We start from the raw sequence: 14,505 nt of genomic DNA on the forward strand, positions 1-14,505 counted from the left end.
CTTTTTATTATCATTCATTCTGCAAAATGTCAAAATCATTCCATTTCAGGAACGTTTTTGGCTTGGGAAAAGAAGAAGTAGTGATGTCTACTTAAAAAGCAAAGCCATGTTTTTTTTTTTATTGAGATACACATTCAGAGAAATAAGGTTACAAAAATGCCCTAAAATATTTCCAGAAGCCAACAGTGATGGGTTTTATAAGGGCTTTTACTAACACACAGTAATCCAACCTTAGAATTTATCTGTATCTATTTGGATCTAACCTCATGATCAACAGTGAGATGATCTAATCAAAATATAACCCCCAAGTTTTAGATAGTTGTTATTTCTTATGCATTGATTGCTGTTATTAGATCTTTCTCATCTTGCTTTGTAAGTTAAATTGTTATTTTTATTTAACAAATTATGAGTTAATATTATATATTGCAATAAAGCTACTTTTAATGATCTATAAAGTACTTTTTTTTTTATTTAGCACATGCAACTCCTGTTTAATGGAAGTTTTTTTTAAATCAATATTTTGATGTGTCTCCGCTGAGTACTTTGAACATGTTATCTGTGAAGAGCTAATGCCTCAGCATGTCAAATCAAGTCAAATACACATGGACTGATTGCACAGCAGAGGTTTGTGGTGTTATTTACTGGCAGCTGTGATAAGAGTTGTCCAAATGTCAGACCTGTCAGATGGATCTGTCTTTTCTGTGTCTTAGCTTTGTGATTGGGTGACGTGCTCAAGCTCCTTTGTTTATTTTTCACATCGTTACAGCGGTCTACTGTAAATCAGACTCTTATTTCCCTGTCGTGTTTTATCCACACACTTTGTTTGCTCTCCATTGAATGGACATTTATGGGGCCGTGTATCATCCATCAGGGCCTGGACCTGTGGACTTCCCAGTTCTCTGTCTGAATCTGTGCTACAATGATGATCCCCACAGTGCTTGCATATTTATAATCAATAGATGTATATTTGTCACAGTCAATAATTCTCAGTGTGGAATATTTTGTTTTCTTAGCCAAGTTTAAATTATTGGCCATTAGATGGCACTCTTGTAATGTGCAGGGCTGAACATTTGCTGTGAGACCTGTATTTATCTCAATAACAAAAGAAAGTCTTAAGACTATCTGACAGAAATCATTTAAAAGAAAAATCTGTTATTTAGTGTTAGTATGTTATATTATAATATACTTTACAAAATCTGAGATCAGATGTTACATTCTTGCCTGAAATTCCTTGTTTTAATGTTATTGAACTTGCAATAAACAAGACTTTTCTATAATACCTTATTTCATTTACTTCTAAAAGATGCCTAAAGTCTAGTTTTGTTTTTGTGTTTTTTTTTTTTGTTTTTTTCATTTGTTAATTTCCCTCCCTCCCTCCCATATTAGGTCAGACAATAGCTTGACTGTGATCTTGATCTAAATGAAGAGCACCCCAGATTACCATCCATAGATACTCCAACAAATGTTTCAGCCCAGTCATTTCCTGATATTAGGATCCGCTGGTCAGAGCTGAGATCTCTGTGAACCATGCATAGCAAGCAGCTCCATGTCGATCATTTTGGTAACCGAATGCTGTAATTACAACTTCCCACGGTGAGTGAAATTTGAGCACAAGGAGAAAAAAAGAGAAAAGTGGGATTTCAGGTAGATGGGATGGGCCTGGGTCATTATCAGGGCAGAAAGCCAAAGATCCATGGAGAATTAACAGATCTGGAACATTTTCTCAAAGATACACCAACCTACTAGAAATTGTGAGTTTCTTTTCATTGTCACTCTTTAGGATTTAATATTTAATATGTCTTTTTATAAAGACATTAAAGCATTTAAATCACGTATAAACTACTAATGCCAATGTTTTTTTTCATTTATCTAATATGTTATTGTTGCAGCTATTATCTGGAATAACCTGCAGAATAATCTGTTCATGGGTGGCTGTTCATCTCAAGCTCAGGTCCCGCAGAGTCCTGGGAGCTTGAGGGTCCTACACAATATCTTAGCTGTTTCTAGGACTGCTGTCTTCTGGATAGAGATGTCTGATGGTTCTCCAGGTATCTGTTGTAGCCACTTCTCCAGTGTGGTGGACACAGCCCCCAGTGCTCTGATGACCACTGGTACTACTGTTGCCTTCACCTTCCAGGCTTTCTCCAGTTCTTCCTTGAGTTGTGGTGTTTCTCCAGTTTTTCATGTTTCTTTTTCCAGATATTTCCATCAATGGCTACACCAGTCAATATGGCTTTTCCTTTGCAGCTTATCCATGATCACGTTATATATATATATATATGCACACATTTGCTTACCATAAAATTATTTACATTGAAATGCTAGATGAAAAGCAATGAACTTATTATTTCATTAATTGTTGAGCGCAGTAAATTTAATCTACACTCTGGTAGAAATAACTTATTTAAATTAAGATTTATAAAAACCACAGTTTTAACTTACTGTTAGCTAAACTTTCACCATAGCTAGCAATTTCACAATAGCATGAATTGTCTACTTTCCACCAAGACCTCATCAGTCATGTGGGTTTATAATGAGAGCAATGTTTGGAGGCGTCCTTTGCACCTCTGAAAGCAACATTGTCACTCCCAACTCACACACTAATGGCTTCAGATATTAGCATGCCCAGCTAACTAGCTAGCGGTTTCTGAGTGTTTATTCAAAGACTAAAGGGGAGATCAATATGACATAATTCTTATTTGTAGGGCTACAGGTTACTTTTTTCTTTTCATATTTTATTCTATTGAAGTGGGGGTTCGTTCTGGATATAATAATGATGATGATAGCAGAAATTTAGCATAGTATGCTATCAAAGAGTAGCCTGTGTTTCATACAGTTTACATTCTGGCCTAAGAGTTGGTTTCTTTTAAAATAAAAAAAATGAAAACATGTTTAAAACAAGAAAAAACCATTTAAATATTTTTTTAATCTGTCTTTTACATCAATTAAAGGTAGGGTTTTAAATTAAAGGTATTTTTTGTCTATATTCATAACATTTTTGTACAATTTTAAGAATACAATTGTTTTACAAAATTTCTCTTTTAAAACTAAAAAAAAAGATTATCTTTGAATTTTTGGAAAAAATAATTTAGCAAGCTGTATTTCAGTCAATAAAATTTTTGATAAGGGAGAATTTGAGGTCAACATTTATTAAATCAGAGGTGGGGAAGTGGACAAAGCTACTACAAAATGATCACCAGTGTAATCACATCACCCTAGGTTACCTTGGTTACCACCTTGAGTTTCCCAAGCAAAGCAAAAAAAAAAAAAAAAAAAAAAAAAGAGGACATGATCTTTATTTTCTGATAGATGTAGTTTATTTGATTTACATAAGTTTTATAAGATTACAGAATGCAGCCGTCTTTTTAGTTGTCTTTCGGAAAGCAGTAAAATAAGCTTTGATGAAAAATATTTTTAAATCCATCTGGACAATATACATCAGCTTTTTCAATTCCAGGAAGTTCTACACCTTGGCTGTAAGCCCTCCATCCTTCCCACTGAAACCAATTAGCTTTACAAAGACAACAAGTGTGAGCTAGTGAGACATCTGCTTTCCACATTTTAGATAACAATCGAGTGCCTATTTCCTGCACCTTCACAGTGACCTTGATGTTCATTTTTGTTTTTGTATAGTGGGTCTGCACCTCAGTTTACTGAAACAACAGTACAGAGATGTTTATCTTAAGCCAGCATTTAGGACCCAGCTACCTTGGCATTTTTCAACTTGCATAACAGTTTTCTGAGTGATGCAAATAAAAAGTGAGGTTTTGTGGTTATAGCCTTCCTTAAAAATGATGATAAATATATTTGTTAGCTAACTTTTACATTTGATATTGTGCATTTAATTGTGAACTGTGAGAATTTTCAAGGGATTATTGTTTCTTTTCAACCTTCATTTCTGGTTGTACAGCTTCATCAGTGAACCTCTTGCACACCTAACAGGAATTCCTGTAAAAAATTAGAGAATGATAAGGTAAAGAAAGATGTATACAAAAGGCTGCTTTACTTGTACCAAAGTAATTCTAAAAAGTGTCCTGGTCCTGGACTTGAAAACATAAATTAAAATTTATGAAAAATTCTGCATTAAAAAGAATAAATGTTGTGCCTTTAAAAAAGAGCTTCTTTTTCTTTCCTTTCAAACTGTTAATGCATTCCTTAGGTCCCACAGGAAAAGGTCCAGATTGAATCACTTCCTACATTGTAATACTTCAGAGGTTGGACTGTACTCTGCTTTTTCTCTAGCAGATTCACACTGTCCTTTTTAAAAATGTATTTAAAGCAATAATCTAAAATTTTAGTAAATATACTTTTTTTTTCTAAAACTGGACATATAAAGCTCTCTTATCTGTCAGGAAAGTATTGCGATAGAGCCAAGATGAGATTTCCTTAGACTGACATTAAAACCAGAGGAAAGGGAAACAGCCAACCCGACTTTATTCAACTCGCCTGGCAAAAAATAGCCATCATAGTTGGGCTGAACTCCATGGAAAACAGGTGGCACATGCAGATTAAGTACAGCTAATTTGACTTACTGTACAACTGTTCCCCTCCAAAATTTCCAGCTGACCTTTATAAACATGAACATTTTAATATGATGGATAAAAAAGTCCTAAATAATACACTGCAGCTCTTACAGAGGTAAGGGCAGAGTTGCTTTCAGTTAGGATGGATAGCATCAAAGAAAGTAATACACAGAGGGATTTTTATTAGCTATACTTGATTTTGGATGGTTTTATAAATTAAACATTGGTGGTCGTTGGGCACTGGTAACCTATTCAAGGTGTACCCCACCTCTCTTGCCTGCTAGCAGCAGGCTCCATCCCTCCCTTGACCCTGCACAGGTATAAAAGGATATAGTCAATGCATGGATGAACGGATGGATGGTCAGCCTTGAGGCTCAAACATATTGGAGAACTGTGCACACTAATGAGAATAGATGTGCTCGCCAGATATTTAAATAACTTATCTTTAACTTATTTTATTGGTATGTAAGTGGGTCTGAGAAACAATAAAAGTTTAACTTATTTTTATTAAATAATTGTGTTTTTTAGACATTATATTAAATAAAGTAAGTTAAAGGACTATGCTTGCTTACTGTCAACTAGCACCTGAATAAAAATTAACAAGAGAGAGGAAGAAACATGTATATTATGGTTTTCTGCAGACTTTAGATGTTATTTCTAAGATATTTTGGCTTTTTTACATTTGGAACAGATGTTGAGAGTTGTACAACTTTTACATAAAGGCCTTTAAATGTGTGTAGTTACATAGTTGTCTATGGAAGACTGAGTTGAGAACAGTGCCAGCAATTTAGCCATTACCTGTACATTCAGGTGATATTCCTGGCATCTGTTTTGGGAGGAGGTAGCAACATGAATGAAAATGTGTATGTTTGGGCTTTGAAACTTACAGATTCATTATCTAATCCATACATAAGTACATATTAAAATTGTTGTTTGTAATGGCAGTTAAATAAATATAAAACAAAAATAGGGGGAAAAAAAAACTAATGAAAGGCCTGTCAGCAAACAACATCACATTGTAGTGGTTGATGACATTGTAAACCCTCTTTTTTATTTTATTTTTTTTTTTTTGTGGTAACTTTTAGCATTACATTGTCAAGTGCCATTTTACTTCTGTAGTATGTTTAAGTTATTGGAGAAAGGATTTGCTGTGTAAGGAGCTGTTAGGAAGATTACTCAATAATTTGTATGTGAATTTGCATGAAAATTTTACCGAAGTCAGAAAATTAGAAATGATTTACTTTTCATTTTGATCCAAACTCTCTGCTTCTGGTTTAAATTATCCTAGCTAACATTATGTGAATAAAAAAAGAACATCATTGTTGTAATGAACATTAATAAACAGTACTAGCAAACCTATGGCTTGTTGTGAAACTGTGCAGTAGTATATGTACTTCAACCACATTTATAATCGGCTCTTTATGTTGTTAGTTCATGTCAGCAGTGTGGACAGTGTCAAATGAGTCAGCATTCTGCTGCTTGTTTTGATTTGTGGTCACCAAATATGTCAATGCTGCCTTATAACGCACTCACTGAAATGTCAGGTGAAAAAATTAGGGTGAAAGAGCTCCTCGTTGAGCTCTCTGTAATAAGACAAAGTGTTTCCCCAACATATTCAACTTTCCTTTCAGATGGTGTCATGAGCAGTCAACATTCTCATACTCCCCGTGGTCTGAGTCCTCTAATTCTATGCCCGGCACCAGGCTATAGTACTCAGTAGACTGAGTTAAGTAAGCTTTCTCCCTGTCGGCTGAGTCTTTCAACACTTCTGTTACACTAACTGTGTCCAGCTCTGCCCTGCTGGTCCCTTCAGGCTCCTGAGAGCCCTGCTTCCCCTCTGTGGAGCTGGAGCATCGTGAAGAGACCTGAGGAAGAGACTCCACTGAGTCCAACTTGATTTCCACTTCTTCATAGATGTCCCTGGTGCTGCCCAGGAGTGCGGACGCCGGGCGAAACAGCAGGTGGTTCTTCAGGATCCCCTCTTTGCCAGAGTCTTCAGCTTTGCCTTGCTCAGTGGCTGATGTCTGCTGCTTGTTGTGATGTCTCTGGCCATTGATGTTGGGAGCCCTCTTCTTGGAGTTGCTGAATACAGGTGCTTCTTTCTTTTTCCTCTTCCTTCCACAGCACCAGCAGAGAAGCAAAGCAGAGAGCATGAGGAGGGGGAGTACAATAAAGAGCGCAGTGAGGCCAGCTGGGCGACACACATCATTAAGGCTCACAGACCACACAGTCCTGCCAACCTGGTGCCAAGGAGAGAAGCAAGTCAGGTTTCCCACAAGATCCTGCAGTTTGGTGGTCCTATTAGCCATCCTGCCAGCCTCCAAGCCTTCCAATAACAAACAGGAGCAGTCCCAGGGGTTTCCATCCAACTCCAGCCTTTGAAGACTGGCTACCTGGAGAATAGCACCAGGGAAGGAGCGCAGATTGTTCCCCTGCAGATACAACCTCTGGAGGTTGTCAGAGCCTTGGAGGAAGCCATCAGGAAGCTCCTGGAGGAGGTTCTCACTTAGATTCACCTCAGTCAAATTGAGCTGACGAGCAAGAAACTGCTCTGGCAACACTGTGAGACTATTATGATTCAAGAAAACCTTCTGCAGTGTAGAAGCTTCTTGTCCATTATTATCAATAAAGCTGATATTACAGTTGGAGAGATCCAGTATCTCTATGTTTGTTTCATTGGAAAACACAGACCAGAGCACCTGACTGAAAGCAGAGCCAGAGTAGTTCAAGCAACAGACGTCAGTAGGAACTTCAGAAGGAAACTGACTCAATATGGTGGCTTCTGGACAAATACACCCAGCAACAGGCCCTGTCTTCACAAGCAAGGTATAAATCAAGAGAAAACTCCACTGGATAACCATTTCTGAAACAGAAAAGACAAAAATATATAGAAACATGACTCCATCAACATTTATTACTACACCAATGTCCTTTGTCTCAGTCTTACCTGCGTCCTGGTCTCTCTATCAGAGCTGAAGGTGATCTTCTTTATGTAGGCTAACAGAGATGTAAACTCAGCAGCTTCTCTGAGGACTTCTGATTGTTGTGAGGATCATAAAAGTTGGCATGGTGACACAGATCACTGGGGAACAGGCGTCCAATGTTTGGCTTTGAGAGAGGAAACAGATGCTTTGAATCTTACGTGAAGGTTATGCTGTTTATTAGCAAACAGGATGGAACATATTACAGGATAAAACTGGATCCTGGACCAAGAAGAAGGATATTCATCACAATCTCACTCAATCTCAATTTCACTTACACAGTTTTCTGTCAGGAAAATAAGTTTATTGAAAAAATATCTTCAACTGGGTTTGTTTGGTTGCTAGTCGTGGAGAGATTTGTTGAAAATGGTATAGTTATTGGGGGCTAAACACATTCATGCCACTGAACTACAAACAGTTTTCAGTTCCATTGTGTGTAACACATCCTCTCTTCTGAGTCTCTCCCATCCTGTCTGCTTCACAAGAAAATTACTAACCAGCTCTAGTCCAGTGGTGTAACTGGGCAGGTTTTGGATGGATTTAATCCAGTTTTGTACACTTAATTCCTACATTTAGCCACATTTGGACTAATAATAAACTTTTTGTTGCAACTTGAATTTGGACAAGATAATGACCTGGTTCAGGTTCATTACTCAAACCTCAGAAAGTCTGAGTGAGCCAATTCTTCGGCATCATAATGCACTTAGTCTTAGTTATTCATTTAGGACTAATGGGCATGAACTGATACATGGATATGTTTTTCTTCTTCTTCTTTTTTTAAAGTATATTAATAAGCAAAATTTGAAAACTCTAAAAGGTTTTTCAAAAACACATCATACAAGGACTCCTTCTGCATCTGGGGGAATAAATCAGTAAATACAAAAGAAAAAAGCTGCAGTCAGCTCTGTAACAAAAATGTATACAAACCCAGAATAGAATAAACTGGGCACAAGTCAAAGACACATCTGTTATTCCAGCTCAGCCTCACAGAAAAACATGAAACAATCATAAAACTTTGTACTCATCCTGATGAACATTGTTTGTTTGCTTGATGTATAGACCTTAATATCTCCTACACACAAACAACTATGACCATAAAGTTTTATAGATATTTACGAGCTAAATTTATTTATTTATTTATTTTTAATTCTTGCACAGACTAAATATGCTGATGACTGATTCTACACACTGAGACATATGCTAATTATTCAACCAGTGAAAAGCTTATTAAAATTTAAAATTTTGGTTTGTGTTTTCATTGTAACCATTCCATAAGGTGGCTCTGCTTCCACATGCTCTTACAGTGAGACCACTATTTTGGATTTTCCTTCACCAAAAAACTTTGTGGCACAACAAAAACTAAGCAGGCTACAATTAACTTCCATCCAAAACAACTTTACTCCAAATTTTCCACATAAGCACATTTTAGTAATGCAAAAAAAAAAAAAAAAAAAGAAATTATGATAAATAGGAAACTTGACTCAGGTTTTATAGAACAGGGAGAAACAAAAGTCCTATAATATTTTTTCTTAGGGAAATTCCTAAATAAATTAAATGACCCAAATATATCTGAGTGTGACAAGTGATTAAGTTGGTAGAATTTTTTTAATTAAGAAAAAATGGCTCCAATGCTTCCTGAATCCCACATTTAACAGAGGAAACACTGGACTATTCTTTATAAGACATTTAAAGCAATGCATTACAGTCTACTATAAGAGTGTTAACTCAATATTTCTTAAAAAGGCTTGAACCTTTTGAGTATCTAGTATCTTAGTGATTTTCATCAGGCAGCACAAACTACAGTGTCTGCAATGACAACATTGACGATAAAATGACTTCAGGTTATTGTTTGATGAATTAATTTTATGTGCGCTCGTATAGGAGTTGTAGCATCTGCGTCATCACAGCAAAATATGCAAAGTGTCGAATTAACTTCCAAGCTGTTCGAGAGTCAATGAACACATCCTGTATGTATCCTAATGTGATAAACAAACCAAAGGTTAATATTTAAATAAAAAAAGCAGATTTTTCAGCCTTGACTCAAAATATTAGCAGATCAACAAAACCCATGAACAAAGGCAGGAAGTGACAGTCAGTAATGTGCCTCAAGCTGATGTCTGCCGCTTGTAGAGGTGATCTAATATAACCAGAATGTGTGAGAGAGGATAAAAAATGGACAGTGTGTTGCTTGCCATACCTCTGGCAGCTCAGTTGTTTATGGACAATGAGATTATAACACTTGCTGCAGGAACTCAGTGCTTGTATATCAAGAATTGATTGGCACATTGTAAAGTAAAAACAAACAAGAAATCCATTTGTCAATGCTTTATCTAACAGACTGTCTTTCTTGCTGCAATTTCCTGTTAATTATTAGCCAACATCTGCAATAATGTGTTGGTCCAGCTCTCCCTGACATATTGGATGCATTGGTTGACATGGCAAACATGTCATAGGTGATCCAACAGTTATATCTGGACACCTGGTGAGGTCAATGTTATTCTTATGTCTTATTATTCTTATATGACTTCTTTTTTTTCTTTTCTTTTGGTCTATAAACTTTGACACTAACATGTGAACTCAGTGTTGACATCTAGAGGCGATCATGAATCAGAACATCACATTTTCAGGCCAGAAATAAAAACGAAAGAGCAGAAAAACACTTAAACTGAGAGGGCCTGGGCAGAAAGATGAGACATCTCTCTTGTTTTGTTACTTTAAGCAACTGCTTTCAAAGTCAAGCAGTTGAGTGGTTTCTGGAAAGCATGAAAATAAGGTCGAATGTTCATGCAGCACTGTGCTGCATTTTCTATGCACTCAAAGTGAAAATATGTTGTTTTTTTTTTTTCATGAAGTGAACAATAAAACAAAAGACCTACTTGAAACACAGCATTTGTTGTTGCTTTCAAGGTCTGCTTTAGTTGGGTTTCAGCATCTTGAATGGATTTTAAAATCAGCAGAGACTTAATTTTCACTGCAGCATGAGTTCCACACTCCAATCAGCTCAGTTGTTTGTTTTCTCATGTTTAGTGCAGTCGCTCATCATGGTAATGTCGTTACTATTCCCATTTGAATCTGACTGACATCTTGTTCTCACTGTGAATATTTGAACTCCCAAGATAACCCATTTATGGCACAAAAAAAAATCCCAGAAATTATTTTATGGACAAGAATTACAGTGGCTCTCTGTTGAGAAAAAAAAGCCCCTTTGGATATCTTCAGATCGGAGCAGTGTGAGGGCCACGTTATCCATCTCATTGCTCTCGTTTTGGCTGAAGACATTTTTTATGACTGACTTTGTGTTTAAACTTGTAGAATAAATGTGTAGCGATAAAATTAATCCCTGGTGGAAATTTTGCAGGGCTACTCAGTTGGGTCCTATGAGGGCCACAATCCAGCAGGTTGTCCATGTATCCCTACTCTAACACACCTGACTCAAATTAATGAGTCATTGTTATAGGCTGTTAGATCCATTTAATTTCCTCTCCACCCAGCATGACATGCACGCCTCCCAACACCCTATGTTTGTGTCAGAAAGCAGGGAAGAAGAGGGTCTGGAGAAGTAAGTCTAGAAGAAAGCAAACTTCTCTCCAGCAGACACCCCTGTTCCCCGGGAGGACCCCCAGAGCAGGACAGGCTAGGAGCAGCTGTCTCCACAACCAGGAAACTCAGTGACCGAAGCCAATGAGCCTCCACCAACCCCAGAAGACACCCACCCACCACATGCAGGCGAGGAGAAGAGGAGGAGGAGGAGGAGGAGGAGAGGGGAGAAGGGAGAAGGACAGTGGGAAAGCCCAGACCCACGGCGCACCACCCCCGGGCCCACACAGGTCTCCCCCAAAAGCGCATGTGACCCCCCTTTCCACATACAGACCTATATCCTCGCCCACGCACACACACAATCACGAAACCTCTCAGTCTCACCCCCAAACACACCCCAGCTACAATACCCTGAAACCACTCTAGCACCTACCCTGGGTCCACTAGGGCATGCACCAACCCACCCAGTGGCGGCAAACTGTGTAGAGGCAGGAATAAATGGAAAACCTGCTGGACTGTGGTCTTCGTAGGACTGAACTGAGGGCCCTGTTCTAAGGGCTTTAAATCCTTTGCTTACTACTGCACTGAATACAAGTAAATTTAGAATTCAGCTTCTAGTCTCAGAACCTCGACTTCCTGAGGACTTTGTGATGTGAATTTAGCCCTTGTGGTTCATTGTGTTTATTTATAGCATACTGCACTTTATTTCATTTAACTCTGTGATTATTTGCATGCTGTGCAGCCCTGTGGAGGCCTTTTGTTCTAACAGATGTGTATCAAAAGGCACATACATTCAAAGCTCTGTTGCTTTAAAAAGGGAACAGGAAAGGTGCGGAGTTACACGTAGGAAGTAATTTGTCTAGATTTGGATGCTTAGGTCCAAATGGTCACATCTATATCTGAGCAAAGTTTGAACAAATTTTTTAACTAGTGCTAAGTCCACCAGTAGTCAGGAGTTAAGATAATTCCTGAGGAGCCAAATTCTCATCTCACTCTGATAACATGAGCAGTGTAAAGGTTAAAGCAGTATCTGAATGACCTGTGTGAGGTTTCTGTTGATAAATATCAAACACGCATTTAGTGGAAACACAGACAGATGAGATGATCTTGGACTCTAACATAACACACAAACAAGATAATGGTTGACCCTAAAAGAGCTTTAGTCAGAGTGAAGGCCTGCCATCCAAACAGAGATTTTATATCTGGAGAACATGGATGATCTCACTCACTAACAATGTGAGTTGCTACTTCCTCTCTGCCAGCGGAGCCTCCTCTGAAATAATGGGCTCATGCATCTTTTTTTATCACAACATGTCCAAGTAAAATCAGGGCTGCAACTCAGCCAGTTACGTCCCTGGTACCATTTCTGGAGATTTGGGAGATTTAGTTTCCAAAAGTTTTTATTCATAAGTCCAACGTTAAAATATCCTAATTTAAAACGTGAAGGTAGTTGAACTGGTCCATTCAGATGCTTAAAGATTCACCTTGTAAACATGTGGTAAGATGTTATGATCAAGGTGGGGTTGTCTTGGGAAAATATTTGAACTTATGAGCCCCAGTACCTCCAAACTCTGTTTACATCTCTGCACGAAATGCACCATGACAGCATTAATCCATGAGGCTGAGTGGCTCATACTGTAAAATTAACCAAATACAAGTGGTTTATGATAATAACAGAGACTTTGGATGGGGGGGAAAAAACAAAACAAAACAAAAACAAAGAAAAAGAACAACAACAACAACAACAAAAAAAACAACAAAAAAAAAAACAAGAAAACTAAACCATGACTAAACATCTTGGAACAGCCCAAACGTAAAATATTCCCCCACTAATGTATTTTCTTACCTGTTATTTCCATGTTAGCAGCCTGTTGCTTTTTGAAACTCTGATGGAGGGTGCAAACATCACGTCCGTCTCCTCTCCTGCATCTCATCAACTGACTGAGGCTCTCCTCCTCCGGATCTGAGGTGCGTCTTCTCCGAGCGGAATGTGGAAACACAGCGTGTGGAGGAGGTTTGTGTGTTTATCTGTTAGGGGGTGTCAATAAAGTCCATCCAAACACAATGTTTAGGTAAAGAGAATTTAAGTGGAGGTCTATCTGAAGAAAGACGACCGTTTTGATCCTCTCAGAGCTCAGGGCAAATGTTTAACAGAGCAGCTACCGCTGCGTGGACACAGAGCGCCATCTAGTGGCCGAAACAGCTGGTTACGAGTCAAAATGCTAGAAGCAGATATTTGCAGGAAAAGTCCAGATATATGATTAAATGTCTAAATGAATCAATTAAAATGATTTCAAGACATAAATTAAAGCATAATATGGTGAAAATGGTCTGTCCACCTAATGCTAATTAAAATGCTAAACAAGGTGATTTTTTTTTTACCCAGTATGAGTTTGTTTTTACTGCTTGTATTGTTTTTATTTTGTATTGATTTTATTGTTTAACTGATTTTATTGTCTTGTCTTTTATTATTTAATGTTTTATTGTTTTTAGTTGTTTTATGTTCAGCACTGTTCAGTGGTTGCTGTCGTAAAGTTCTTTTATATATAAAGTTGGCTTGGATAGCTTGAAATAAAGATAAACTATAAGCATAAACAGTAATAAGCAGATTCATCAGGTGTATCCAAGCCCATTTCTATCCACTCTAACACTGACAAGGATGACAGAAATCTCTGAACTCTGACTTTGTGACTTTGGGGAATTAAATGTTTTTCTATTTATTTATTTATGGACTTTGTGGGGGGTTTTTTTTCTCTATTTTTTATTTTATTTAAAATTTTTGATTGACTTTGGACCAACCCCACCTCCTTACATATGAGCACCATAACTTCATTTAAAAAATATCTTCAAACATTTTAACAAAGAAAAGTAAAAAAGTAAAAATGAAAAAAGTAAAATTTGAATATTTATTACCCCTTACACTCATTAGGCCTATTTTTTCCTGCCTCCTGTCCTAAACATACTCAAACATACCCAAAATAATGTACCCATATAACTGCTTGGGGGTTTAAACTGTGTTTGGTTTAGATGCCAATGCTTTGTAGTCTTATAGCTGAGTTTCTCCCCGTGGTTTTGGTATGCTACATGATAGGACTGGTGCTTCTAGGGTGTGCAAAGAGCTTCTGTACTGCACATACTTGGAGTCATCTTAATGCAGCTTAAATAGATTAAAGCAACCCAAGATAATCTGACCTTTTCTACAAATGAAGTTATCATCAGAGCCTCTAAAATTTTAAAATGTTTTACTTCATTATTTTATCCTTTCGTCTTCTTCTTCTTTCTTTCTTTCTTTCTTTTATTTAATTAGAGGACATCTGAAGGTTTTTAAACATTTGACCACTAGATGCCAGCATTTACTCACTGAACTCATTTCTTGACCATCACTGCACAACAACCCCTTGATAAGTGAATGAATGAATGAATGAATAGAATTACATTACTGTCACATGTCAATTAATATATTA

General features: G+C 37.3%; 1 protein-coding gene across 1 annotated transcript; it reads right to left on the reverse strand.

Moving 5' to 3' along the window:
• Nucleotides 1-3,495: 3,495 nt before the first annotated feature.
• Nucleotides 3,496-13,128, reverse strand: si:ch211-106k21.5 (leucine-rich repeat-containing protein 38). Its single transcript, XM_041993180.1, has 3 exons — nt 12,888-13,128; nt 7,471-7,631; nt 3,496-7,386 (listed from the first exon to the last, which is right to left on the reverse strand). Exon 3 carries the CDS (start codon nt 7,382-7,384, stop codon nt 6,161-6,163), a length of 1,224 nt encoding a protein of 407 aa, XP_041849114.1. The 5' UTR covers nt 7,385-7,386; nt 7,471-7,631; nt 12,888-13,128; the 3' UTR covers nt 3,496-6,160.
• Nucleotides 13,129-14,505: the final 1,377 nt, after the last annotated feature.

Source organism: Melanotaenia boesemani, chromosome 8, assembly GCF_017639745.1.
Source record: "Melanotaenia boesemani isolate fMelBoe1 chromosome 8, fMelBoe1.pri, whole genome shotgun sequence".
Classification (NCBI taxonomy): Eukaryota; Metazoa; Chordata; class Actinopteri; order Atheriniformes; family Melanotaeniidae; genus Melanotaenia; species Melanotaenia boesemani.